Source organism: Cyanistes caeruleus, chromosome 1, assembly GCF_971803275.1.
Source record: "Cyanistes caeruleus chromosome 1, bCyaCae1.hap1.1, whole genome shotgun sequence".
Classification (NCBI taxonomy): domain Eukaryota; kingdom Metazoa; phylum Chordata; class Aves; order Passeriformes; family Paridae; genus Cyanistes; species Cyanistes caeruleus.
The window spans coordinates 134,653,778-134,680,657 of NC_141701.1; the positions used below are offsets into that span (position 1 = coordinate 134,653,778).

The 26,880-nt window shown below is 49.7% G+C and overlaps 2 protein-coding genes across 2 annotated transcripts; both read left to right on the plus strand.

Moving 5' to 3' along the window:
• Positions 1–2,580: 2,580 nt before the first annotated feature.
• COMMD3 (COMM domain containing 3) lies at positions 2,581–6,179 on the plus strand. Its single transcript, XM_086860258.1, has 8 exons — positions 2,581–2,796; positions 3,701–3,812; positions 3,917–3,980; positions 4,070–4,104; positions 4,403–4,463; positions 4,549–4,605; positions 4,706–4,765; positions 5,815–6,179. Exons 1-8 carry the CDS (start codon positions 2,664–2,666, stop codon positions 5,872–5,874), a joined length of 582 nt encoding a protein of 193 aa, XP_086716384.1. The 5' UTR covers positions 2,581–2,663; the 3' UTR covers positions 5,875–6,179.
• A 1,269-nt stretch (positions 6,180–7,448) lies between these two features.
• BMI1 (BMI1 proto-oncogene, polycomb ring finger) lies at positions 7,449–18,331 on the plus strand. Its single transcript, XM_086860248.1, has 10 exons — positions 7,449–8,130; positions 13,152–13,285; positions 13,696–13,792; positions 14,509–14,564; positions 14,687–14,737; positions 14,994–15,102; positions 15,193–15,238; positions 15,780–15,878; positions 16,220–16,300; positions 16,385–18,331. The coding sequence occupies exons 2-10, from the start codon at positions 13,174–13,176 to the stop codon at positions 16,712–16,714; spliced, it is 981 nt and encodes a 326-aa protein (XP_086716374.1). The 5' UTR covers positions 7,449–8,130; positions 13,152–13,173; the 3' UTR covers positions 16,715–18,331.
• Positions 18,332–26,880: the final 8,549 nt, after the last annotated feature.

Sequence of the window (26,880 nt, forward strand, 5' to 3'; positions counted from 1 at the left end):
CCTAACAGTCTCTCCATCTGAATCTATCTCATGACCTTCTTGCAGGGAAAAAGAAAGAAAAAAAGTCAAGATGAGAGACTAAGTAGAGGACTTGATAATATAAATTTTGTGATGCAATTGTGGTGGCAATTACATGTACTACATAATCTTGGAATGAATCTTTAGCAGTTATTTTGCCTTTAAAGCTATATGTTAATTTATAGATTTCAATGTGCTATAAATGATAAGGGGATGTTGAAGAAGAAATTTCTATAATGTGCAATCATACCCTGTGTGTACATTTTAATATATTTTAGATGACAACCCTTTTTAATAGTCCTGATCTCTTTACCTTTGTGATTCTACAGCTCAGAACTCTGTCCTCTCCTCCATGTTATGTTTTTTCTTCTCCTCCATTTTATGATGGCTTTTCTTAGTTATCATATATATTTGACAACCATACCAAAAAAAGAGAGAAAGCCTTATTTTGTCAGCCCACCTGCCTGTCACCCTTTTCTTGTTTCTGAAAAAAAAAAAAAATAAAAAAAAAAATAAAAAAACCAACCAAACAAAACCCCAAAAAACAACAACAACAACAAAAAAAAAACCCCAAAACCACCCTGGGATTTCTGTCTGCCAGACTCTGAAGCTTGGAGTTCAGTGGTATTAATTTTTATGTATCATGCCAGAGGTAGTATTTCAGATCATATTCCAAAACATTCCACGTTCGTTCTTCACAGTATCATGAGGCCTAATATTGTACACAAGAGTTAGAACTGAGAGCCTGATCCAGCAGCCAGTATGATTTTTCTCTTTACTTTAATATGTGCACAATTAAGACCTAGGTATACAAATGTGTTTTTTTATAACACAGTAGCCAGACAGCCCACAGGAGGCAGGAAACTGGAGGCAGAATCTTTTGACAGCCTGCATCCATACTGAAGGAGATGCATGCACTGGCTGAGCTTGCAGAAAATATTAATTAATTAATATCACAAAAATATTAAAATCACAAAAAATGAAAAAGAAAAGAAGTTGAGGGATGATCTCAAATGTGGCATGATTCAAATAAATATAAAAGGTGTTGTGGTGAGATGTGATAAAGTCTAATCTTACCATCTGTACTAGAACGAAGCTGGAATGGCTTCCAAAGCTGGGCCAAGCTTTTAGATGCTGGATTGTAATTAGTGAGAGTGATGGATACAAAATTCCAAACAGCTTTTTGATTAAATAAGCTTCCAGTCAATTACCACAAAAGTTCAGAAGAAATTAAATTTTTTGTTCTTTTTGACATTGTATAGACATTATTTTAAAATAATGAATCTGGCAAAGGCCTTTAGGTTTCACTCATATTTTTTAGGCTGAGTAGCTTTCAGCATTACACTTCCCTTTAAGAAATGTTCAGTAGAAATGTTTGTTCAATAAAGAATGCCAAGTAACACAGTAACGTTCTTGACCATTCAGAATAGACACACACAAAGAAAAAACTGGTATCTAAAATGTTTTCTGTACATGAACTTCAAAGTTTGTATACATCATGACTCATGGAACACACTAAGGCCCTTACCTATTTTTATTACATCAGTCCTAATTTGGTCCTTCGCTGAGATATAACCACACAATATTTCATTGTTTACTTTTAAGTTACTTAAGTAAATGTTAGTATTTTTGAGGATTATGGCAATGTTTCAATACTTAAAGAATAAAATGCTACCATAAGAGGTTAATACCTCGTGAAGGATTTATTAGATTTTCATGGATATGTTTTCAGACATCAGTTGTACACCCCTCCTCAATCATCACTAGAGGCTTCTTTGTCTATCTGTAACTATTTTTTGTATGTCAAAATGTACAAAGCCTTTTGCCAAAAGACAACAGCAATTCTGGTTCGACAATTACTTTAGGAAAAAATAAATTAGTTTAGTAGTAAGTTCACATTTCAGCTGGCCATAACCACAGGTAAAAAATGTGATTTGATATGCAAATCTATAACCATCGGGAGATGTGGGGAATATCTGATGATGCACATAGACGTTTCAGAAGCAAAATAACATTCTTTGCTGAAAGAGTAGTTAAGCATTTGAACAGGCTCCCCGGGGAGGTGACGGAGCCACCATCCCTGGAAATGTCAAAAAACGCGAGTAGATTGTGGCACTTTGTGGTATGGTTGAGTGGGCATGGTGGTATCCAGACGAGGGTTGGAGCTGATTGCTTTGAACGTCTTGTCCAACCTCAGTGGTCCTACAATTCCTTGTAAGGGCTAAGGCTCTGTTCCTGAGGATTTGAGATTGCCGGCAACACATTTTTGGGCTGTAAAGCTTCACACCAACACACGCACGTTACAACACGTGTTGTATTGAGATACAAGCGCTTTAGGGATTTCATGAGATACGAGCACTTTTAAGATTCATTAAGAGCTAATTGCACCCTCAAACACGCCCTTGCGGCTCATCTCCCACGAAAACAGCATCACCTCCCAGCCCAAAGCCCGAGGAGCGAGGGGCGACACCCTGGACACGCGTGGGGAGCGGCGGGAGGCGCGGACAGCGCGGGGCTCCGCGGCCGCGCTCCGGCGCCTCCTGCCCCGCCCGCCGCGCCCGCCCCGCGCCGCCGGCCCCGCCTCGCGCCCGCGATCAGCTGCGCGCGCGTCACGTGGGCGCGTGTCGAAGGTCACGGCGCCCACAATGGAGCTGTCGCCGTACGCGCAGGGCGGGTGGCGGCTGCTGGGCGACCCCCGCCGCTTCCCCCGCCGCCCCTTCGCCGCCCTCCTCCGCGCCGCCTTCCGCAGCCTCCTGGATCACCCGCAGGCCGGGTTGGGTAAGGCGTGGCGCTGGGGGGGGGGGAGGTGCGGGCCGCGCCGCTCCGCGGAGCGCGCAGGCGGGCGCGGGGCTCCGTCCGCCCCCGCGGCCGTTCCCGCGTGCCCGCGCTGCGGCGGCCGCTGCTGCCCGCGCACACGGGCGGGGCGGCTCCTGCCCGCGGACGGCTCCAGGGTGCCGCTGCGCGGGTGTCATCGCTAATGCGCGAGCGCTTCGTTAAAGCTCCGACCTGTCCCGAATAGCGGGGGCGGGAGGGGTCCCCCGCGCGTTCGTGTCCGCGGGGTGCGGTGCGCGGAGCAGGCGCTGTGCCCGCTCCACTGCGACCCTGCGGGGGCCTTCCCGCGTGGGCGCGTTCTGCGGCCACCCCGGCACGAGAGTGCGCGGCCGTCCAATTAATTTTGCGGTGTTAATGACTCCGCCGCCGCCTCCGCGGACGGTGGGAGCCGCCGGTGCCGGGCGGGGGCGGCGGGCGGTCCCGGTGCCCCTCCCGGCCCGTGGCCCCAGCCCCGCTTCTCGCCATTGGGCTGCCGAGGATCGCGGACGGGGCTCGCAGAGGAAATTGAGGTTTTCCTTCTTTCTTACTTTTTTTTTGTTTGTTTGTTTTCCCTTTCTTTCTTTCTTTTTTTTTTTTTCTTTTTAATGGGAAGGAGATGTAAAGGCGGCGGGCGCTCAGCGCCGCACAGCCCCGCCTGGTACGGCTTGTCCCAGTGCTTCAGCCCCTCGCCTTCTCCTCCGCCTCCTCATACCTTGCCTACTTGCTCTGCCCTTTCACTCTGAAACACCAAATGTGTTTCATTTTAAAGTTTTTGTGGGAAAGGTAGCGTTCAAAGGGCGAGCAGCAGTCTTTAGTACCGTGTGCTGGGGTTTGGCAAATAAGTGTGTCATCAGTAATTCATTTATTTTAGACGATCCAGACCTGAAAGATATTGACCCTACAGTATTAAAGCATTGCCATGCTGCGGCTGCAACGTGTATTCTGGAGGCAGGGAAGCAGAAAGCTGACATATCTGCTATAAGGTACTTGTACTTGGAAGCTACACCAGTTTTCTAGCGGCTCTTACTTAAAAGTGTACTGCTGAGTTAATGTTAACAGAAAACTAATAAATTCTTTTTTCCCATAGCACATGCCTGGAAGACTGCAAACTGGATAAAGAGAGAATAGAACAATTTTGCACCGAATATCAGGTTTTTAAACTAATTTTTAACATATTAATTTTTCTCATTGCATAGGAATTTATTGAACCTAGCAAATATATTTCTTTCTCTCACTCCAGAAAAACAAAGATGCATTGGAAATCCTATTGGGAAGGTAGGTCAATCACTCAGCAGAGACATGGTTTCTCTTACAGTTAGTTTGAAAGTGTCCTGGAAAACACTTCTGCATACTTCAGATTATTAAAGTAAGTCATATTGTTCCATTAAAAAATAAAGTGCATTTTTAACAAACTCTAGAAAACAGCTGTTGTAACTTTTCTTCATTTGGAATTCTACTCTAAAATAACCTGTTAGAGCTTCCCAAGAAGCATTACCAAGATCATGAAAAAGTTCTTTATTGATGGACAGCTGGAGAAAATGACCTTTTCTCTTAGCATAGTTGTGTCTTTCAGCATAGGCAGATCTCCTCTCCATATAACTGATGTGTCTTGGCGCTTGGAATATCAGATCAAGGTAATTTTAACAGATCATGGTGTTTCTGTAGTCTGCTTTAATGCTGAGACCTGGCTTTTTTATATGTTCTTTGTTTTTAATTTAGAACAATCAACTTCATAAAACTTATCAGCCTTCCTATTTGGTGACCTTAAACGTAGAGGTACTGTACTCCCAGCACCCTCAAAGGAAAAAATGCAATTTCATGATATTTTAAAAAATAAAATAGACATTGCTGTTTCTTTGCTTTTTTCTCCCTTCAGAACAGTGATTCAGGATCACACCCAGATGTTAGTTTTAGTTGTACAATGGAGCAACTACAGGTACTTGTTTCCTTCATCATTCTGTGCTTAGCCCCAATTGTGGATAACATCTTGCCAAACAAAATGAAATCATATACACTGTTACTTAAGAAAAAAAAATTGCAGGTCTGGGGGGAGGGGTAAGAAAATTTTCCATAAAAGTTTTCCAAGTGTATTTTTACTGTCTTTTCAAATAAAGTTGCAAAGTAACTGAATTTAGTTGCGTGGGGAGTGTTTTACATACGTGCATAAATATTTTGTCTGTTTTCATAACTGTAATCCATATGTATATGTGGGAGGAAACTCTTCATTTTCTGAAACTCTGATTTCCCGTGCTTTAGAGAAATGATTAAAGAAGCTGGTTCAGTGATTTAAATGTGTCATGATTAAAAATAGAGAAGGAACTGAAGGCTCTTCAGTGGTGTAAATGACATGTAAGAAATGTCCTGAAACAAACGTTAATCTTTGTTTAGCGATTTAAATGTGTAACTGAACAATAGAGGTATTGTAATGCTTGGAAGTGACCAAACTGTGGAGGATCGGGAAGAGGACTTGGTGGGAGAGGAAAAGCAAGATATTAAAACTTAAGTTTTACACCTTCTCTTGTTAAATGTGTCTCAAAAGTTGTCCTTTTGTCAGTAATGAGTGTTCCTAGTCAGTTTGCTGGCATAGTGAAATCTGATGTGCTTTGGCTGAAGAATGGTCCTACTACAAAATTGCACTCAAAATATTTTCAGTGTTTTAGAAGTCCATCTTGTACTTCAATGCCTGAAGCAAATGTCAGCATTAGCCATTGTGGCAATACCAATAAAATCTACGTGTTAATAGTAAAGATCTATTTTAGGAGAAAATACATTTTAAAAAGTATTTTTCTTCAGTTCCCAGTTTTCTGACTACATTGTAAAATACAGAGGTATTTAATTATTTGCTTGCATTGTTCATCAGTTGCAACACTTCTTTGTGCTACAAGGTGCTATTTTCACTTGCACCTCTGTATAAAAAAACCACTCTGTTCTTCTAGCTGACCTTTTAAAAACATGCTTATTCTAAGACTCTATTTCATTTCATAGGATTTAGTGGGAAAGCTAAAAGATGCTGCAAAAAGTCTAGAACGAGCGACTCAGATGTGATTGAAGGAAGGTGTCAGCCTGCTGAAGCACTCTCCTTCCTAAGTGTCTCCTAAATGACAAATGTCTTTCATCTCTTGATGCAAACTGGGGGTTTTTTTGAGTCCTTGGATGTAAATTAAGCAAAGCAACTTTTTTACGTCTGCACTGGGTATTCCTTGCTTATGTAATTTTTTTTTTTATTAACTCCCGTTAAATATCTGTTGAACTGTCACCTCATCGAAGTGTACCTTCTATCTTATTTTGTATATTTTTACAAATGTCACTGCTAATTTTTCTCTCTGATCTAATAAAAGTTTATTCGCGCCTGTTGTGCTCTTTCTGTGGATGAATTAGCTGTACCTAAAAGTAAGATGCTAAACGTTAGATCAGCTCGGTGAGGCAAAAGCGCCTTCTTCCCGTGCTGCGGCTACGGCGCGTTTGCTAAATCGCCCGCCGCGCTTTGTCATTTCCAGCTGATCTTAACATCTCTCCTACCATGAAAAGTTGGACCCCGGCGCGGGGGAGCAAGAAAGGATTCGGCTTAATCTTGCGGACCCGGGGCGCCTCACGAAAAGCCGGCAGGTTCCACGGAGCGGAGCCGGGTGGCGGCTCCGGCTCGACGGCGCGGCTGCTGCCAGCATCTCCCGCTCGCCTCGGGCCGCGCCCGGCTCCGCTGTTCTCCGCGGGGCCGCTCGCTCCGCCGGCAGGTGCGGAGGGGCTCCGAGTCGCGGTCCGTCCGCACCTGCCAGCGAGGGAGAGCGGCCCCGCGGAGGATGCGCGGCGGCGGCCGGTCTCTCTCCGCGGAGCGGGGCTTTTTCCTCTCCGCTCCTCCGCGCCCCAGCGGCGGGCGGCGTCTTATCCTCGCCAGAGGCGAGCCCCGCGAGGGTTTCCCCGGTTCCCTCCCTCCCGCTCCGGCGGCCGTCCGTCCCGCCCGCGGGGTGTGGGGACACCGCGGGTCCCCGCGCCACCGGCTGCCGCCGCCGCTCGGGGCGGAAAAGCTTCCGCGCGGCCCTCGAGGGGACGCGTCGCCTCGACGCCGGCGGCCCCGGGCGGGCGCGGCGGGGCGAGGGGCGTGTGGCAGCGCGCAGGCGGTGGCGGAGGCGCGAGGCCGCGGAGCCCCCCGGGGGTCCCTCCGCGGCGGGACGGGGCGGCCGGGGGCGGGAGCGCGCAACAAGTGCGCGGAGGGAGGCGAGGGCCGCGGGGCCAGGGCGGCGTGTGGGGCCGGAGGGCGTGCGGGCTGCGGGGCTGCGGCGCGGGGAGGATGGAGAGGGCAGTGCCGGGCAGGGCGGGGGCCGCGGGGCGAGCGGGGAGCGCAGCGGCTGAAGGGGAGCCGCGGCGCGGGCGGAGGGAGCGCGGAGAAGGAGGGCGGGAGGCACTGGGGCTGCGGCGGGCGGGGGGAGGCGGGCGGGAGCCGCGGAGCGGGGCCGGGGGTCGGGGCGGGCGGTGAGGAAAAGGAGGAAAAGGAGGCATCGGCGGCGCGCGGGCGAGCGCGTGCAGGGCCGGGGGGAGGGGAGGGAGGGAGGGAGGGAGGGAGGGGGTGGCGGGCGGGGGAGGGGAGGGAGGGAGCGAGGGGGGAGGCGGAGGGAGGGGGAGGAGGCGGCCGGGTTGCGGGATTGGGTCACGGGGAGGCTGCCGGGCCCCGGCGGCAGCGCCGCTAATTCCCAGGCCGCCCTTAAGGAATGAGGCGCCCCACGTGACGCTGGCGGGGCGGGCGAACTCCGAGCCATTTTGGGGACGGTGTCAGTTTCCACTGTGTGCCTTCAGCGTTGCATTCTTCCCTCCTCCGCCCTCCTCCCGCCCGCCCGCCCGCCCGCCCTCCTTCCCTCCCCGGGTCCCCGCCACCAACTATGAAATAACAACAACAATAATACTCGTAATAATAACAATAATAATAAAAGAAGGAACGCGAGAGAGGCCGCGAGGCGGAGCGGGGGGCAGAGGGAGAGACAATGGGCTGGTGGAGAGAGGACTCATCCGGACCGGGGAGACTGTGCGCTCGCAGCGCCTGAGCCGCCCGGGCGGCCAACTCGGAGGGAGCGAGAGAGCGAGGGAGCGAGCGAGAAGGGCCCGCGAGGAGCGGAGGAGACCCGGGCGTTCTGTAACTAACATGAGCGGAGCGCAGCGGCGGCGGCGGCAATAAGCTTATTGCAATTGACAGCGTCTGCAGTTCATTTCAAGATGGCCGCTTGGCTCACATTCATTTTCTGCTGAACGACTTTTAACTTTCATTGTCTTTTTTGGCCGCTCCGATCATCACCCACCGGCTCCGTTTTCCGGGTACGTATGAAGCGAGGTGTCGCCTTACCAAGGGCGGGGGGCGAAGGGGGCTCGGCGGCGGTTTTCGGCCGGTTTGGGGGCTGCAAAGGGGCGCCTAGGTGTCCCCCGAGCTCTCCGTATGGGAAAAGCGCTGACAGGCTGCTCTAGCCACACACACACATACAGACACGCAGCAGCAGCAGCCTGTGCACTCGCTCGCGTTACGCACCCACATTTGCAAATTTTAGTTCCTTTCTTTCTCCAGACGCCCCCTAAAACCTTTCTGTGCACATGGCCCCCGAGGAGAATATTTATATTTCCCGACCCTGCTGCCAGCCCGGCCCGAGCGCCCTTTGTTTAAAGGCAGATTTTGATTAAACAGGGACGTTCGTGAAATCTGGAGCTGCCTGGGTCAAGTGATTTCAGTCCTCCCCGAAAGAAATGTGTCTGGGGGGGGTTAAAATGTCAGATAACGCACCCATTTTATAGAGACGGAGCCAGCGGGGGGTAGCGATCCTCCTGGGGGGGTTGTTAGGCGCCGGGGCACCCAGCAGAAAATGTTATTAACTTAAGTTGGACAAGTACTTCTGTGAAATTGGATGGGTTGTAAGATGGCGGTTCCCAGTTGTTTCCAATGTCTCCTCTTACATTTCTGCTCTAAATGCTGAACTTTAGGGGTTTGTGCCTACTGGGAGAGGCAAGGGGTGGTCAACGCCGAGAAAGAACTTTTTTGGGGGGTAAGGATAGCACTTTTAATGCGTTCTTGGGGAGCTGGGGCGGGCGGTCTGCTGGAGCCTTTGGAGCAAAGGTGATGTGTCTGCGGGACGCGGAGGGGGGGTGGTGTGTGTGAATTTCTTTTCTCTGGTTGGTATTTTTTTTTTTTCCCTGAGCCCGGGAAGGGTAAATTTACATGAAATCTTTTGTCAGATCTTAAAGATGTCACGAGTGGGCTCCTCGTGCTGCTTATGGGCAGCACTTGAAAGTTGCTGGTGTTTTCTTTTTATAATTGAATGGCCTTGGCAATTCATAAAGCGGGATGTTTCTGTGTGTTTGATGTAAACATTTGTAAATAATCAGGTAAAAATAAGCAGGGGAAAAAAATCGCATTTCCATAAAAGTGAAGCAGTAACTTTTCAGCCTCCAAAAACTTTGATTCACTCCTCCACTCTCCAGAAAAGTCGAAGAGAACCCGGGCATGTGTGCCCCTTTGCAAGCTTGGCGCTAAAAGAATTTTTTTGCGTAGTCTGTAGTGGAGAGAGCAGCTTCTGTTATGGGACTGTCCCTAAGACCAGGGACGTCCAGTACAGTCCAGTCCAGTAAAACTACTTTGAGTGACTCTGTGCAGCCCGTCCTGGAAACTGAGACTTGTGTTGCACTTTACCAGGGACACTGGTGAAGTCTTGACCTACCTGATCGCTTAGATATTACAGAATTAGCATTGTAGTGTATTTTAAAAAGTAGATGGATTGTGTCTTAGGTCTAGTCTCAGGGAGGTGATTTAAGAGACCGGGGTCCTTTTGCACTCTTTTGCCAATATTCAGGTCTTTTCTCACTGCTGCGAGTTGCGCAGAGATACTTGAGGTTCGTGTGTCTCATCTGAAAGAACTACTGTCCCCTCCTTTAAAACATATGCGGCCATTCTTAAGAGAAAGAGTAATAACAGGCTCGATAGTACAAGTGGCTCTAGCTGATAATGGGTGAAAATGTAGAATGAAGGCTGCTTTATTCCTGATGAGAGTTTTCTGAGAGGAGATGGGTACAAAGTACACAAACCTACCCGAGCGATGCTTCTATTTTTTATGTATGTATTTTCTGTTAGAGACCTGTCGAGCAAGGTTTGATAGCTTATTGCCTTTATGGGATTTTTAATAACGTAGCTGATTCTTAGCAGGAGAATGCACTTCTGTTTTTCTTCATTTTGACATAACTTGTTTAAGGCCTCTGTATAATCGGTTGGCTGGAAGTGTTTACTTCTAGCAGGTATTATCCACATATATTTTATGTTTACTTGCTCCATGTGTCAATATGTAAATATATATTGTCCCGGCTAAGAGGCTGTTTGTATTTCTGTGAAGTGTTGGCATTCACCGTGCGATCAGCAGGAGCAGAAAAAACATCTGAAAGGGTTTCCCTCGTACCAAGATATTGAACCCAGGCTGCTGTAGTAAAATGTGCTGCGTTCATGTTACATCCCCGCAGGCACAGACACGCGTGTGCCTGTGCGGGTCGCTTTTGGGGAGAAATGAGGTTCCTAGTTCAGCTTGCTGGGGAAAATCACTGATTTTCAAGATAGCGCATAGCACGTTGAAAATGTTTTAACTTTGGGCAATAAATAATCCGCATTTAGGGGTTGCTTCGACAAAACAGGTTTCACGGTTGAATTTAATCCCCCTCCATTTAGGAAGGGGCTACGCCTGCGTGAAATAAACGCGTTAATGTCTTGAAAGGTTTGTCCCAGTCTGTCAGGGCTGGGAAGGAATTCTCGGTCAGCCGACTTGTGTGACCTCGGTCACTGCTGGGGTATTTTTTTTTGGTTTAGATATTTATGAATTATAAGGTAGTGACTTGAACAAATAAAACACAGAACCGTGAAAGCAGCCTGTCCATGTGTAAGTACCTAAAGGGAGTCCAGAGCCGCCGGCTTCAGGGCGCTGGGCACTTCAGAGAGGCATGCAGAAACTCCGTCTCTGCCTTTTCTGGGAAAAGCAAAACCTCGGTATCAGTTTAAAAGGAAGAAGCGGAGGGTCAGGGACCCTGGAAGCGACATTTAAACCGCAGTACAATGCAGCGGGGGTCTTGCTTTCCCGCACTATGCTGGGAACAGCTTTGGGGACCTGGTCTTGCTTGGTGCTTCTGGAACTTTGCTTTTCTTTGTGCTGGCCGGCTATGGTTTGATGTTGGGGGGTTTTATCTGCTGTTCACTCGAGGGTTCTCCTGCAGCAACAAGAGAAGTTTCCTGGTCGGGGTCGCTCGTTGGCGCTGTGCACACTTCTGACGAATATTGTACCCCTGTCCTGGTCACTTTGGCTGACGTTCAAAGCTTTTAGAAAGCTTAGCTTAGCCCTTTCTTTCTTCTTTTTTTTCTTTTTTTTTTTTTCTTTTTTTTTTTTTTTTCTTCTGCCTAACATTGAAGTTTGCGAGTAGGCTGCTCGCATCTTGAGCATACGGTGCTGCGGTGAGAGGTGGCTCTCAAGCTCTGCCTCGGGAGGAGAGGGAACCAAGGACAGGAGCTGGTGTGTTGGGAGCACTGACCTGGGGAAATTAATAGCTTGTACTGGAGCAACGTTGTTACTTTACATTTTTCAGGATCTGGTTGACAGAAAATAATTTACTCTACAATTGACGTGGCTGACAGGGTTTTTTCCCCGTGTGTGCTTTTCCCTTTATCTGGTATTCCCTCTCATTTTAAACAGCGTGTATGCATGTAGCGTTGGTGCCAGTGCATCCGATGGGGTTTTATGGGTTTCAGACTATGAAAATGACATTTGTTTTTCACTCTTGTCTCTGCATTGTGTTGACAAGGTGTTGATTTAGCTTTAGGAATGATCTGGTCACATGGTCCTTCGCATGTTGTCACTAATGTACCGTTTAAAGTCGGTTTGGGCTTTTCCCCCCTTCTCGGTGAGCTTTATTGCTGAAAAGGGGGGTTGCTTGAGCATCCGGAGACTTGTTTTCTCCCGTCCAAGCACCTTACTCTGGTGATGCAAATCTCCTTACACCTTTTGCAAAACTTTGCACCGCGCTTGCCTCGTCCGCGGGACGATTTTCAAACAAGCGTCAAAAGGTGGGAGAAGGGAAGAAATAGAAAGAAAATGAGTTGGGGGTGAGAGAAAGGTAGGAAGGAGAAAAGTGAGGAAAGCAGAGAAGGAGGAAGAGGGGATGCCGGCGCGGTGGAGTGGGAGCTGGGGCTCGGCATCCCGCTGGTGGTGCAGGGGGCTCGGTCCCCGGGAGCGCGGCGCGGCTCTGCTCGCCGGAGGGAGGGCGCGGAGGGGGAGAGGAGCTATCTCAGACCAGCTCCTCGCACCGAGTCGACGTGGAGAGAGGCCCCTGCGAGGATCCGAAATGGCCGAGGCTCGGGAGGAGCCTCTGGCACTCGCCTCCGCCAGGCTGAGACCCCAAAGCCCGGGGCCGCCCCCGCCGCCCGGGCTGCCCCGCACCGCGCCCGGGCACCCTCCGGGCTGTGGCACCCGACCCCGCCCGGGCCGCTCCCGCCCTCCCCCTCCCCTCCCTTCGCGGCCGGGCTCCCAGACCCCCGCGGGCTCCTCGGCTCCTCCAGCCCCTCCGCCAGCCCCCGGGCCTCGCGTCCCACCCCCTGGCCCGGCCCGGCCCGGCCCGGCCCGCCCCCCCGGCCGCCCCCCGCCCGGCTCTCGTGTGTTCCCAGCGGTGGCAGGATGCCAAGTGTAAGTGTAAGTTGCTATAGCAACCCCCTCGGAGAGCGGAGCAGATCCGGATCGGCACCGAGCCGCAGCAGCAGCCGCCCGGACCCCCCCGGCGGGCCGGCCCCGCCGCCCCGGTGCCCGGCCCCGCTCCGAGGTGCGTGTGTCCCCCCCCCTCCGTCCCTCCCCCCGCCGCCCCTCCCCGCGCTCCGGAAATGCCAGGGCAGCCGCACCGGGAGGCGCTGGTTCCCCTTTGTGCTGCTCGCCGGCAGCCCGGTGCCCGCCGTGTCGCCCCCGGAGCTCCCCGCCGCATCGCCGCCGAGCCGCCCGCGCAGCCCGGGCCGGCCGGTGCCGCCGCGCCGCGGGAACGGCCCGTGCCCGCCGGGGAACGGCGCGGTGGGTGCCGCGGAACGACCGCCCCTCCGCGGGGCTGCGCCCAGGCCGGCCCGGGGCGGTGCGGTGCGGGGACGCCCCGCCGGCCTCGGGACCGGCCCTCGCCCGGCCCCGCGCCGCCGCCGCCTTCGTCTTCCGCGCTTGGTCTTCCTCTGCGCCGGGGGATGCGATGCGATGCACGGGGGAAGGGGATGCGCCGGACCGCGGCACCTGGGACGCCGCCGCGCTCGTCCCCGCTGACCGGTCCTCTGTGTGTGTGTGTGTGTATTTCAGAGCCGCTCCTCGCCACGCCAAAATGCACCGAACAACCAGAATCAAAATAACCGAGCTAAACCCCCATCTCATGTGCGTGCTCTGCGGCGGGTACTTCATTGATGCAACGACCATCATAGAGTGCCTCCACTCCTGTAAGTACGACCGGGCGCTCCGCGTTTTTCCCCCCCGCCGCTTCCCTCCTTTCCCGGCATCCCGGGAACACACGCGAAAAAAAAAATCCCCCAAGCCCAAATCCCCCGAGGGGCTCGGGACCGACGCCGTCCTCCTCCCCGACGGGAGGGGAAGTAGGTGTTCCAGCCGCGGTGCAGATTTTCTGAGGACGGCCCTACGGTCTTTGTTAAAGTAATAATATATGTACTATAAGCGTCTCCTTTTCATGGTAATTGCAGCTTATTTGGGTAGTTGTTTAGCTTAAGCAGCGTGTTGCTGACAATGGACGATTTGCTCTAGCTTGCATAGTTTAGAAAATCGCACCTTTATCTATGCATATCTGAGCGGCACCTAGGAGCATCACTAAAAGCCTGTGGTGTTTGACTTACAGTCTGTAAGACCTGTATCGTGCGTTACTTGGAGACCAGCAAGTATTGTCCTATCTGTGATGTCCAAGTTCACAAAACTCGACCGCTTTTGAATATAAGGTAGGAGAAAGTTGCACGCTGCATCTCTTGTTTTACTTTATATGGGAAGACCAGCAGTAGTCGGTGTCAATGTTATCTCTAGGTCTGCAATTTAAATCTGAAAGGACTTGTCAATTTACAAGCTACCTCGTGTTTATGTGCTGTCTTTGGAGTTCCTTCACTGACTGAAACTGAAGATGCCTCTAGATGTGAGACAGAAAGTTTTTGTTGGTCTGTTTTAGCATGCGCCAATCACTGATGCCTCTTCCCTCTCCCCCATTCCCCTTTACCACCCCGACAGTTCTTGCCTCTGTTTTCTGTATCTCCAAGACAGGCATCACTCCAACCACAGGTCTTAGTCATGAATACTCCTGCTGCAACTTCCCAAACTAAGAGGCAAAAGCCTTTAAGATATCATCTGCCTTTCAGAAACTTTTTTGTTGTCAGCACTGAATTTTGCTCTCTACTTTCTAGGGAGGACATGTAGTTTTTAAGGCCTTCCTTCAGTCTGAGGGAGTTCTTTTTCAATTGTGGTAACATGGATTCTGGTTCAGGGCGGTATTTAGAGCAGGGTTACTTTGATTACAAGGTCCTGTAAGTTAACTTTTTATGACTGGCTTCCCACTTTGTAGAAGATGCCTCGTTGTTGTGAAAGTTTATAAGTGAGGAGCTGCCATTTGGATTAAAATATTGCTTCATCTGCTTAATTTTATGTTGTGGGGTTGTTCTTCTTTCAGGTCAGATAAAACTCTCCAAGATATTGTATACAAGCTAGTACCAGGCCTTTTCAAAAGTAAGTAGTTAAATCAGGTATTTTATTAAGAGCAGAAAAACAAAATCAGAGCCGCTATCCTATATCAATACTGTGAGTTACAGAGTAACTACTAAAAGAAAAATATATGCTTTTCCATCTAGATGAAATGAAAAGAAGAAGGGATTTTTATGCTGCTCATCCGTCGGCTGATGGTAAAAGCTTCTCGTTCGCAACTTTAATATGTGTAGCACTGAGCTAGATGTTTTACTGTTTCCTTCTTAATTTACAAGTGATGTATTACCGTCACAGAATTTTAAGAAGTCAGCATAATAAAAGTTTATTGTTTTAACAGTCAGGTAGCTTTCATTCATTATCTTACTGTGAAGATTTTTTTTCTTGTTACTGAGAATTGCAATTCTTCCTGATTTGAATTTCAAAATGTAAATTATCGTGGAAATTTCTGTGCAGCTGCCAATGGCTCTAATGAAGACAGGGGAGAAGTGGCTGATGAAGACAAAAGAATTATAACAGACGACGAGATAATAAGCTTATCCATTGAATTCTTTGACCAGAATAGGCAAGTTCCAGAATGGCAAAATTTTATGTTTACCTGTTTGATAGCACCTGTATTTATTATTTGTTGTGATTGTATAATTTCTTCTCACAGACTGGAGCGAAAAGGAAATAAGGAGAAAGAAAAATCAAAAGAAGAGGTAAATAACTTTCCTTTACTCTAGAGGAAACATATCACAGACACACACAACTTTGGGGCAGGTCTGTAGCTGAGAAAAATATGTAGTTATGTGTATCTAGAACAAAGGAAGCACACCTCCTGTTATGGTACTAGGTACAGAAGAGGTGAAACATTTTCATACAGCTGCATATGCAGCCAAGTTTTTAAAATTAAAAATACCTGCAGTATTATTTCTAAAGCAGAATATGATTTTCTGTCAAAGTCTGGGAAAAATATGTAATAATTTTTTAAAAAATAATATGCATTGCATAGGTAGCCTAAAAGATACTAAATATGATACAAATATTTGCATACATATTTAGTTACAATTTTAAATTACTTTCTTTAGAACTGTAATTGTTGCTTATTTCCAATTTGCCCTCCAAAGACAGCAGGCACTGTTGTATTACAGTTCATAATTTAGTAAGGTGCGCTTTTTTCAACATGAAACGTTAGAATACATCATTGGTGGGAGTAATAGCTCATTCTCTGTAGACTGATTTTCTTTACTATGCCACTAGGTGAATGACAAAAGATACTTGCGCTGCCCAGCAGCAATGACAGTGATGCATCTAAGAAAGTTCTTGCGGAGTAAGATGGATATACCTAACACTTTCCAGGTACCCATGGGGAAAGAGTGATTTTTGTTTGTTTGTTTGTATTCTTTGGGGTTTCTTTTGGTATGACTCATTTTCTCATTACAGCCAGTCGCAGCAAGTGGTAGCAGCCAAGTATTTCTGGTGTGTGCCATACGTTACTTGGTTTATTTTTAAAATATCTGTCTGTAGAGTTCAGTGACACTGTAATTTTTTTAGTGCTGTAAATACCAAAGTATTAAAAAATTGCTCCTTGATGTATTTGTGATATCTGTGACAGTGAGGCTATTTTTACCTCAGAGCAGTCATGTCCTAGGGGTAAATGCCTGGATGCTCCTTAATGCAAGGGTTTGTATCTTGCACAGATCGATGTGATGTATGAAGAGGAGCCTCTGAAGGACTACTACACCCTAATGGATATTGCCTACATCTACACCTGGAGGCGGGTGAGTATTTCCAGTGTGCTCCCAGGAGGGTGCAGGTCATGGCCTGGGCAGGGCACTTACCAGGGTCTCCCTTTTGCTTTGCAGAATGGGCCTCTGCCCTTGAAATACCGTGTCCGACCTACTTGCAAGAGGATGAAGATCAGTCACCAGAGGGAAGGGTTGAACAACAGTGGGGAGCTGGAAAGTGACTCTGGGAGCGACAAGGCGAGCAGCCCAGCAGGAGGCATCCCCTCCACCTCCTCCTGTTTGCCCAGCCCCAGCACACCAGTCCAGTCTCCTCACCCCCAGTTCCCCCACATCTCCAGCACCATGAATGGCACCAGCAGCAGCCCCAGCAGTAACCACCAGTCCTCCTTTACCAACAGAGCTCGGAAAACATCAATAAATGGCTCCTCAGCCACTTCATCTGGTTGATGTGCCAACCAGGCTACCACCCTCGCCCCTCCTTTATATAGATCTCTCCATGCCATTACAGCTTTATAGATGCTAATCCATGTGACTATCATCCAAATTGCTTTCTTTTGTAGTAACACTGAACTTGGCTATAAAAGTCGGACTAGGTGACATTCAGGATGGACGTTAATGGAAACGCAAGTTTGAAATGTAAATTGTTTTCAGAGGACTGGGAAGCAAACAAAAGTTACACCTTCACCTGTTCTGAATGATGTGGAGTTGTTTCTGTCCCCATCATCTGGAGCCAGGAGACTCCAGAAGTCAATACAAATCCTGGGAAGTAGTTTGTTAATCCAGACTAACTCCTCCATTGCGTTCTCTTTGATTGTTATTGTTCTTATACTGTTTTGTGAACCTGTAGAAAGCAAGTGCTTTTTCATCTTGAAATCCAACAAAATTGAAAGAATATGCATAGAAAAATGCATATATGTAGCCATGTCACTGTGAATAACAATTTTTGCGTATTAGCCATTTTGATTCTTATGTTGCATCTTTTACTTCTCTGTTGCTGCGCAGAACCGATCAAAAGAAAAGTAAACTTCAGTTTTACAATCTGTATGCCTAAAAGCGGGTATTACCGTTTTATTTACTGACTTGTTTAAATGATTCGCTTTTGTAAGAATCAGATGGCATTATGCTTATTGTACAATGCCATATTGGTATATGACATAACAGGAAACAGTATTGTATGATATATTTATAAATACTATAAAGAAAATATTGTGTTTCATGCACTCATGATATGGTTGTTAAATTTCTAAACTGGTTCGACCCTTGCAGATGCCGCCTGTTTGAGCTTTGCTCATACTGCAAGAAACACATTGCGTGTGAGAGCTACAGTATTGGGAAAGCACATTCAAGTCTCTGATAACCTGGAGGCAATTGGCAATCTTAAAAGGATTTTACTTGCTTTGTCTTTTTTTTTTTTTTTCTTCCAAGTGGAATATTTTTACTTTACCAAATGTTAAAGTGATACAGTGAAAAAAAAAAAATAAAAAAATCAAGGGACATGGAAGTTTTAGACCTGTTTGATTACCTTTTTATTATTTGGTGTGGTGGGACTGTGTTTTTAAAAGCACATGGAATCATTATAGAAGCCATAAACTATTTGATATAAATTTTAAGGAACCAGCGAGTGGCTGGATGAAGGCATTTTATCTAAATTTGTTTTAATATATATGTATGTGGTACAGTACTAACTTCATTAAAATTTAACTGGTACTTTAATATTTCCAATAAATTGTGGAGAATGCCTTCTCTTTAATGGCCTGCAAGTAGGTGCATTTCATTAGAGGCTTCTAAGGGTGGGATTTTTTCAGTAGGAGGAACTTTTCCACCATAAAATATGAACAGCCCAGAACACTTTTCAGTTTGTGCTTTGCTTTGGTCGAACTTTGTGTGTGTTCATCACCCATCAGTTATACATTTGTGAGGGTGTTTATTCTATATGGATATTGTTTCATGTTTGTACGGAAAAATTGTAGTTAAACATTTCATTGTCTCCAGTCTGCAAAAGAAGCACAATTCTTATTGCTTTGTCTTGCTTATAGTCATTAAATCATTACTTTTGCATATAAATTGCTGTTACTTGTCCTGCTTGTTTTTATAGACCAGGTGATTGCAAATCCTCCACAAGGTTATTGCTTATTGATGTAAATGTCTTGTTAAACAAGAGTTGATATTTTTTCCTGTAGTAAACATGTACAGTTCAATTTCAACAGTAAAAACTTCAGTTTTATATACACGAATAACTTTCATTTATAGCTGATCAAAGAAATAAATAAAAGGGATAATTCATTGAAAAGTAGCAAATTACCTCTGTTGATAATGTGGTGTTAAAAGACAAACATATTGTTCTCATGGGAAGTATTTCTGGGTGTACCAAAGATTTTAGTGAACAGCATAGTATAGCATACTAAAATAACAAAGCGGGGGAAAAAAACCTCTAGAAATTGTAGTGATTTGCTTTAGTAGCCTGTCTTGAAAACATTTGCTGTTCTTTATTTGACCCCGATTTATTCTTGAAAATAAGCAAATGGTGCATCCTCACATCCCAGTCAGCCACAGGTTTTACCTCCTATCTGTTCAAACTTTGCCCCTGTTAAACTGCACTGTCTGGGAAGGGAAGAACTTGATTTTTTTTTGTGATGGCGAGTGCCGTGTTCTGACTGTGCTGCCCTGGATTACTTTTTAAAGCTTCAGTAGAACTAAATACGTTTTAATATAAAGATACCTCTCAATGTGACCGAATGTCTATCTTGACACGATTGCCTCAGCTACATGAGTGAATCACACTGTAGTGGTTGAATTATTTATCCCAAAAACCAGCGCTGAACCTGCAGCAGAGGCTTGTACGTTGGCACACTGATCAAAATGTGCTTAATTTTACTCGAAATAGCAGTTAATCACTGCTGCTAGCATCAATACGGAGCTATTCTCGGTCTTTGTGGAGTGCCCGTGAAGCACTCTGCAGTGAAACATGAGTTGGTTATTTCCCTCCGAGATTTACTGAGCTCTTAAAGTATTTTCCACATCTCCCAATTTGACATCTCCTGTGTGAACAAGAACAAACGCTCTAGTAGCTCTCTTGCCGAGCTGCAAAAGCCGCCGAGGATGTTTGTGCTGCCATGTGAAACTTTTGGTTTGTTGCTGGCCCTGTGCAGATGGCACTGCGATGCGTATATACTGCTAAGCACAACTGGGAGGACGATCAAAGATAGCATCTTGGTGTTCTACTTGTGAAGCTGCTATGTCAGCCTTCCCGGTTTCACAATATTTTCCTTTGCATATACATAGTGACAGGTTTTCCTTTCACATGTACCTAAATTCTCCCTGATAGGAAAGAAATCTCCGCTCGGTGCAAGTAAGGGGAACCTTTTCCTTATCCGACGTTGCGTTTATATAGATGGAGGGATAAAGGCGAAGTCTGCTGCGTTTTCCTGAGCTTGTTCAACACGCAATCTGGTCAAGGACAGTGGCAGGAGTGGTCTGTGCCGGCTGGAAAAGGATGTTTTTCTGCCTTCGTCTGACCAAATTTTCTGCCCTGGTTCAGCTGCCTGCGGCTCCAAGCAGCGCTTTTGTGTCCGGCAAGAATGGGGACCCAGCCCCGGGGAAAGCAAGAGAGAGGGAGCAAGAAAAGCTCCATACGCTTCTGGAGAAGACGGACAGAAACAGAGAGACGGAATGCAGAAATAGGAAGGGAGAGAAAAAGGGAGCATGACGAGCTTGCTGAACCGAGGCTGTCCCCCAGCACTGACCACTTCTCTCAACAACCTGCGCCCCTGACTTCCAGAAAACCGACTGTGGCGGGCGGGTACCGCCGGCAAATTTCCGACAGCGGCGGCGTCCCGTGGGCAGGAGAGGGAAGCGGCGGGCGGCACCACCGCGGCGCCGGGGACCCGGCCGGCACCGGGGGAGCTCTAGGAAAGCTCCAGCCGTGAGAAAACGACGCTCCTTGATTTTTGAATGATGGGGGGCACAGAAACCCGACGGCGAAGGCAGCGGCAGCGGCGGGCGCCCTTCCCGAAGAGGCGATGCCTTTGGTCCTCTGGCCGCTGCCGCCGGGCCACCGCCGCCACCTCCGCCGCCGCACCGCTGCCCCAGGAGTCGCTTTTTTCGCTGGGGATTTTCAAAGCGCGGCCAAAGCAAGTATTGCCATGGCCGGTACAGGGGCGAGCTCTCCTTCCTTCCGCCTCCGCCAAACACGCTCTTCTTTTCTTCTGCGCCGCGGCCCCGAAGCGCCGGTTCCTTAGCCCCGGCGGCAGAGTGCTCCTGCCTTCCAAACATCACTTCTGGACTGTTCATCTCTCACCACGCAGGAACTCCTGCAGTTCCGATCTTTGCCACCAAACTGGCTGACGACGATCGGGTTGTCTCGTCGGGCCGGGCTCCGATTTCTGGCTCCGGAACGGGGCGGTCGGCGGCGGCCCCCGCCGCAGGCACCGCAGCGGGAGGAGGCTTGCGGAGGCCCCGCCGAGCACCGAGCACCCTCCCAATTTTAAAACGGTGAAATTCTGAGACAATGTTTACTCAGATAAGTGTTTCCTGTTTCCGCTGTTAATTTTTAACGTTCTTGCTCCTACTCTGGGTACTCGAAACGGATTTCCTTTATTTTACTATAAACAGTTTATTTTTCATCTTTTCTGCCCGGCTCCTACCCGGAGGACGCCTGGAGAAGAACCTGCCCTCACCTCCCAAGGGCTGCGGATCTCCGCTTTCCGCAGCTCAGTGTCGTTGCCCCGTTCCGGGAACTCCGACCCACGGCTGGTTCGTGTTTTATTAACTCAAGGATGGCAAGGATTCTGGCAGCGAGGATTTTTTCCAGCTCGCTCCTTCACTCGCTTTCCCCGCGACCAGCAGAGGAGTCCAGCCAGGAGAACAGAAAAACTTGTAAAGCACGGTGTGGACCAGGCAATTCTCGGTCTCGCCGTCTTTGGGGATGGGATATTTGTATTTATTTAACAGTGATGATGTGGGTTAAAGACAAAAAAAAAAAAAAAACCAACAAAAAAAACCCCCAAAAAACCCAACACCATCAATGTCAGTAACGGGTAGAGCACGAAGGACACGTAACACCCACGGCAAAGGAGGTTTTCCTGCCGGGTTGGGCAGGGAGAGGGACTTCCATCCCCGCGTCGGGCAGGACAGCGGCAGTCACGGAATGGCCGCGAGTGGCGGTGCCGGAGGCGGGCGCTGCCCCGGGGGTACAGGAGCCCGTGGGCCTCCCCGCCGCCGGCCGGGCGACCGCTGCCCGCCCCGGGAGCCCGGCCGGGAGCTGCGGTTCTGCCGCGTTTCTCTCCGCGTCGCCTCCGCCGGCGGGAACTCGGCTTCTCGGGCCGGGGTGGAAACGTGGCGCTCGGCGCTGCCGGTGCCGCGGGCGCGGCCGGGCCCCCGGCGGCTGCCCCTCCACGGGCGGGCCGCCCCGCTCCGCGCCCCCCGCGCCCGGGCAGAGGCCATCTTGCGCCTGCGCACCTCTCGCGCCCGCGGAACTTCCCCCGCGCCGCCAGATTCGAACGGGGCTGCGGGGAGCGGGACCCGCGGGGGCACCGCCGGCAGCTCCGCTCCGCGCCCGGACCCCGCCAGCGCCGCCCCAGCGGCCTCCGCCGGCGGCCGCGGCGGCTGCACCGGAACGCCTTTGGCAGCTCTCGGGCCGTGCCGGGTCCGGCCGGGGCTCGGCGGGCACGCCTGGCAGGCAGCACCCCCGGCCGCAGCCGCCCTTCGCTGAGGGGGCAGCGGTGCCGCCGCAGGCTCCGCACCGTCCTGCGTCCGCTCTGCCTTCCCCCGACTCCTGGCCTTTAGGGTGCTCCGGTCAGCCCGGACATTTGGGGATGTGCGCAGCGGGACGGGAGCATTCCGGGTTTTCCAGCCGCGGTCCTGTATCCCCGTCCGCCCCGCCGCAAGCACACGGCCTCCCGCTGAGCCCGGTCGGCACCAGCCCTTCCCGGGCACGGTGGGGCCTCGGGGCGAGCCCACCTCCCCGAGGGATAGGAGGGGGTCGCCGTAGCCATTTGGCGTATCTATTTTCATGGCCCGCAGCTGAATATCGCACCTTGTCTAGAGAGACAAAGGGCTGCATGTTCCTATCGCCGGGGACAGGCAGATCCCTTCCCCTTTCCGAACGCCGATGCTCCCAACGGTATGGAGGGGGTACATCTCCCGGGAGCGGCCGGCTGAGAACTCCCCAGTGGCAGGGAGGCACTTTTTAATAGCAGAGCAGCCAGCAGCCCTTCCCCCTCAGCACCCGCCACCGGGCTCCGTGTCCCCGCTGCCTCTCGGCCACCACATCCCCGGTGGAGGAGGCCGAGGCCGGGAGGAGCCGCCTCGCACGCTGGGGCCCCCGCTGAACGCAGAGCTTCCAGGCACTGCTGCCAGCGGTGGCATTTCTTACTCCTCCTTCTCCATGTGCTGGGGATGCTCGAGAATTGCCTTCCCAACGAGGCACTTTATGATCAATGAGATAATATCGTGCAGCTGATGGAGGCCTCCGAGGTGAGCTGAGTCTACAAAAAATTAATAAAAAAACCCCAAAACAAACTAAGCAAACCAAACAAAAAAATTTCCCCCAAAACTCAAACACAAGAATCAGAAAAAAACCCTAACAAAATAACAAAAATCTCCACACTCCACCAAAGAACCCCCAAAAAACTCCACATACACAATCCCAAAACTTTGAGGGGGAAATAAGGAAAACATTTCCAACAAAACAAACAACAAAATAAGAACCAGAAGAAAGTCCAAAAACCTGAAATCAATATACCCAAAAACCTGTGCTAACAGGGTGCTGAGAGGAAGGTGTTGGCATGGCCAAGGTGCGGGGATGCTGAGCGAGGGATGCCCCTGTGAGGCAGCTCTCACTGCGGGGGGTGCGGAACCTGCGCACGCCCTCCGTTGGTTCCCGACATCGGCAGCGCGGAGCGGAGCTGGGGTGCGCGGTGCGCGGAGCCGCAGTTCTGCCCGGCCGACGGGTGCTTGCATGTAACCGGTCGGGACATGTCCCATCCGAAGGGATGGTACTTCGGTTTCTAGGCTGGCTGCGAAGGGCGAAGGGCTGCGGCTGGAGCCCCGGGGGACACGGCGCTGCTGCTCCCCGGGCTGGGGCTGCGCTGCCGAGCAGGCGGGGAGAGCCCCCAGGCACGGAGGAGCTGGCAGCAGGGGGGACGGGTGGAAGGGAGACAGGGGCTCAGCGCCGGGAAGGATGCCTACAAGTCATGAGCTGCCATTTTGTCTCTTTTAAGAGGGTTGGCTTTCCCCTGTCTTGGAGCGCAGTGTGCGGCGGTGGCAGCATCTCCCCTCGCCCTGCCCTCCTCGGCCGTCCCGCAGGGAGGCAGCTCGGGGCGCACGGGAGGTCCCCTCGGGAAAGCGCCCATCAACCCCAGCCTTCCCAGCCCCGGCGCTTTCCCTGCCACCTCCGCCCTAGGTGCTCGGGGTTTGCAGGCTGTTCAGCTGATTTGTTGCTAATAGCAACCACACGACAGCGATTTGCAGCCTTTGCTGCTGCCAGCGCCTCTCGTTACACCTTCTTCTGCAAAGCGGGCTAGAGTCGTCTGGCTGCTGCCTGTCCCCACCCCTCTAACCGCAGCAGCCAAGGACAATAACGGTGCAGGAGGACGGGACGGCCTCGGGGCGAGCTGCGGGCTCCGCTGGGCACCGCGCAAATTTGGTCCTTCCACATCAAGAGCTAAATACTGGCTTTCAGCCGCAGCCGCGCAGGCTCCGCGCATTTCGCATTGTGTGGTAGCATTGTTGAGAGCTGCAATTCGACCGGCGCGGGGGGGGGGAGAAGCGCTGCTGGGTTTACATATGTAGATGCGGGCAGCGTTCAGCGCCAAGCCAACACTCACCCTCCCCCGGAGCATCAGACACAAAGGAAGACCTCGTTCCTTTCAAGTCCCCAGAATAAATTAAGCTCCGGCTTTCAGTTTTGGAACGTCCCAAAAATATTTTTTTTTTTTTAATGGCACTGCACAGGCGCTGACGGTTCCGCAGGAAACCAGAGGTGTAACCATATGTACGTGGTAAAAAGGGCTCAGCCCTACCAGCTCATATTTCCTGGTCTCATCCTGCAAGTCAACCTGACATGTTTTGCCTTTTTCCGGTTTATTTATCCCTTAAATTTTTTATTCAGCCTTTTCTAGGGTAATGGTGATGCACCAATCTCCATTAGCCAAATCTGTACCATTTACACGTTTACAGTTACAAATATCTGCTCAAGTGCCAGCGTCGTCCTCTTGGGTGAAGAAAAAGGAGAAGTCCTCCTTCTGGTGCTTCTGAAGTGCCTCGACGTTTCTGTCTTCGCCTCACAGAAATAATTTACTCTTTAGAAAGGTCTTACAAACTAAACTCGCCGCCGAAAATTCGGAGAGGGGACCCCAGAATGGCGTGAGTCCCTGCAGCCCCGAACCAAAGCTTAGGGAGAATAGAGAACTCTCCATTCCTAAGGTCTCTCTGAAAGAGTTTTTGCTAAAATCAGGTAATGGCACAGCCCAATTTAATTTTTAAAAAGAAACTATTAAAGGTTTCAAATTAATTTTAGTAGAGGCTATATGTGGAGTTGGAGATTCTTCACCCAGTGTACTCTTTTCGAGAGAGCTCTTCAGTTGCCTGCATCCTATTCACTCCCACTAACCTTTCCACGTTTAAACTCCTGGTTTTTAAAAACCCAGCACTTCCAACTCCGATCCGTGGGAGAGTTTGCGCGTTGCTTTTCCCACCAAATGAGCTGAGTCGTGCAAATACGGGATTAAAAGCCCTAATTTCTCTAACCCTATGAATATCTCCTCGACTCCTTGAACAATTTGCCAGGCGTGTGGCAGGTGGAACAGACCCTGCAGAGGCAGATGGGGTGACCCAGGTCCCCGGCGATGGGCGCGGGGGGCGGCCGGGGGAGGTTCGGCTCCAGCCCGGCTGATCCGCAGCCCCGGCGGGGTCCCGGGGGCCTCCCGAACCGCTGGGGAAGCCGCCGCACCAAGGCAGGGGAAGACCTCACCTTTTAATGGGCGTCGTGCAGTTTTAAGCCGTAGTGGAACATCCACGGCTTGACCAGCGGGGCATGAGCCGTCGAGGGGCAGGGAGCCCCGTCCTGGACCCAGTGCCATTCCAGCTGGGGGTTCTTGCCGGGGGGACCCGGCGGCTCCCGGAGCTGAGTCACCTGTTGCCTCGCACCCGCGGGGACGAGTCCGAGCCGGGAAAACCCACGCCCTCGGCACACCTCACCCCCAAAAAACCCCAGGAGCAGCTTCGCCCTTCCCCGTCTTGGGGAAAATGATGCTTCCCCGCCCCGTTCCGGGCGCATTTCCGACTGAATCAAAGTCTGAGATTAAAGAACACCCACTAGAAAGAGAGGGCACATTATTCATTTGGACAACTGTTGCCTATTCCCCTGGTCTCCGGTTTATTTTTTAAGCTGACGTGTGCGGTAACGCAGTCATTACTAACACCATCCGCTTAAGGATACAGGTTTCCTACTAATGAGCACCCCAGCAGCAGGCAATAAAGTCTCACAACTACGTCATTTCCATAAATGATTTTCCGTCTTCAGTACTTTTGCGAGAACCGGTGACATTTCCGTAGACCTCATTTGCATGGTGTTTATTCCTCATTATTATTATTAACCATGTGAACAGACTTAGTATCAAGCACGAAGTGTAACAGCAAGTCTTGGTGGTACTCAGGGTGCGTTTTGTTGTTCCTTATCTAAACATTAGACTTAATTAGACAGATAAATCAATTTATCTGTAATCGACACATCTGCTTTTTTTTTCTTTTTTTTTTTTTTTTTAACCTCTGGAAGTAATTAATCACCATTTGTTTATTTTTTATTTAACTTAGGAACAGAAATAAGTATAAAGAAATGTGTTTAACAGCTGTTGCCTTCTCAAGTACACATGGTGATAATTTCCCAAAATATTTTCTGTGGCAAACGACCTTCTCACCAATCTGATTTTATTTGTCTCCTTTATTTGTAAAGAATAGCACACCGCTTGTTTAATTTGTTTGCTTAAAGAGATATATTTTTCCCCGCACTAAATACTATTGGAATCACATAGCTCATTTTAGACCATGAGATTGTGTATGTTAACCCCACTCTTTTCAGCTGAGCAAACACAGACAGGAGTTTTAAAAAATTTAGACGTCTCTCTTACACTTTTCTAAACTTTTAAAAGGCAGCTGAAGTACCTTCAGCGTTCCAACTTTAAGGTATGAGACAAAACTTTATATTACCCATCAGATAATATATTTATATAGTGTCAGTCGTCTGATTTTGTACATTTACAGCTTTGCAGGACAAACTATCAACCTATGAAATCTTGAAGCCACTATTCAATAGTGTGTGGCTACAGAAAGTGACATTCTTTATTGACTATTAACTCTGATTTTCTGTTGTGGATCACAATTTCACTTGGAGCAGCCTGATCGATAGCAGAGCTAACTATTACCTTGGTCCACAAGTATCCTGCGTCTTGGGAATCGCCCTCAAAAGATACTGGGGGACATGTAGAGTCTATTTCTCTTCAAACCCTGATAACACTGATATAATTTTCCAGTCCCACCGCATTAGTTACATTAGTTGCTGTACAGACCTCCAAGGTTGTGTTTACCCGTAGATGCAACCATGTCTTTGCCAAGCA

What these genes read in the sequence shown, in the direction of transcription:
- COMMD3 (XM_086860258.1), top strand. Translation starts at nt 2,664, where the DNA reads ATGGAGCTGTCGCCGTACGCGCAGGGCGGGTGGCGGCTGCTGGGCGAC. An exon ending in GCTGACATATCTGCTATAAG is followed by an intron (nt 3,813 to 3,916) that starts GTACTTGTACTT and finishes TTTTTCCCATAG; the next exon opens with CACATGCCTGGAAGACTGCA. An exon ending in TTGGAAATCCTATTGGGAAG is followed by an intron (nt 4,105 to 4,402) that starts GTAGGTCAATCA and finishes TGTGTCTTTCAG; the next exon opens with CATAGGCAGATCTCCTCTCC.
- BMI1 (XM_086860248.1), top strand. Translation starts at nt 13,174, where the DNA reads ATGCACCGAACAACCAGAATCAAAATAACCGAGCTAAACCCCCATCTC. An exon ending in AAGAAAAATCAAAAGAAGAG is followed by an intron (nt 15,239 to 15,779) that starts GTAAATAACTTT and finishes CTATGCCACTAG; the next exon opens with GTGAATGACAAAAGATACTT. An exon ending in ACATCTACACCTGGAGGCGG is followed by an intron (nt 16,301 to 16,384) that starts GTGAGTATTTCC and finishes TTTGCTTTGCAG; the next exon opens with AATGGGCCTCTGCCCTTGAA.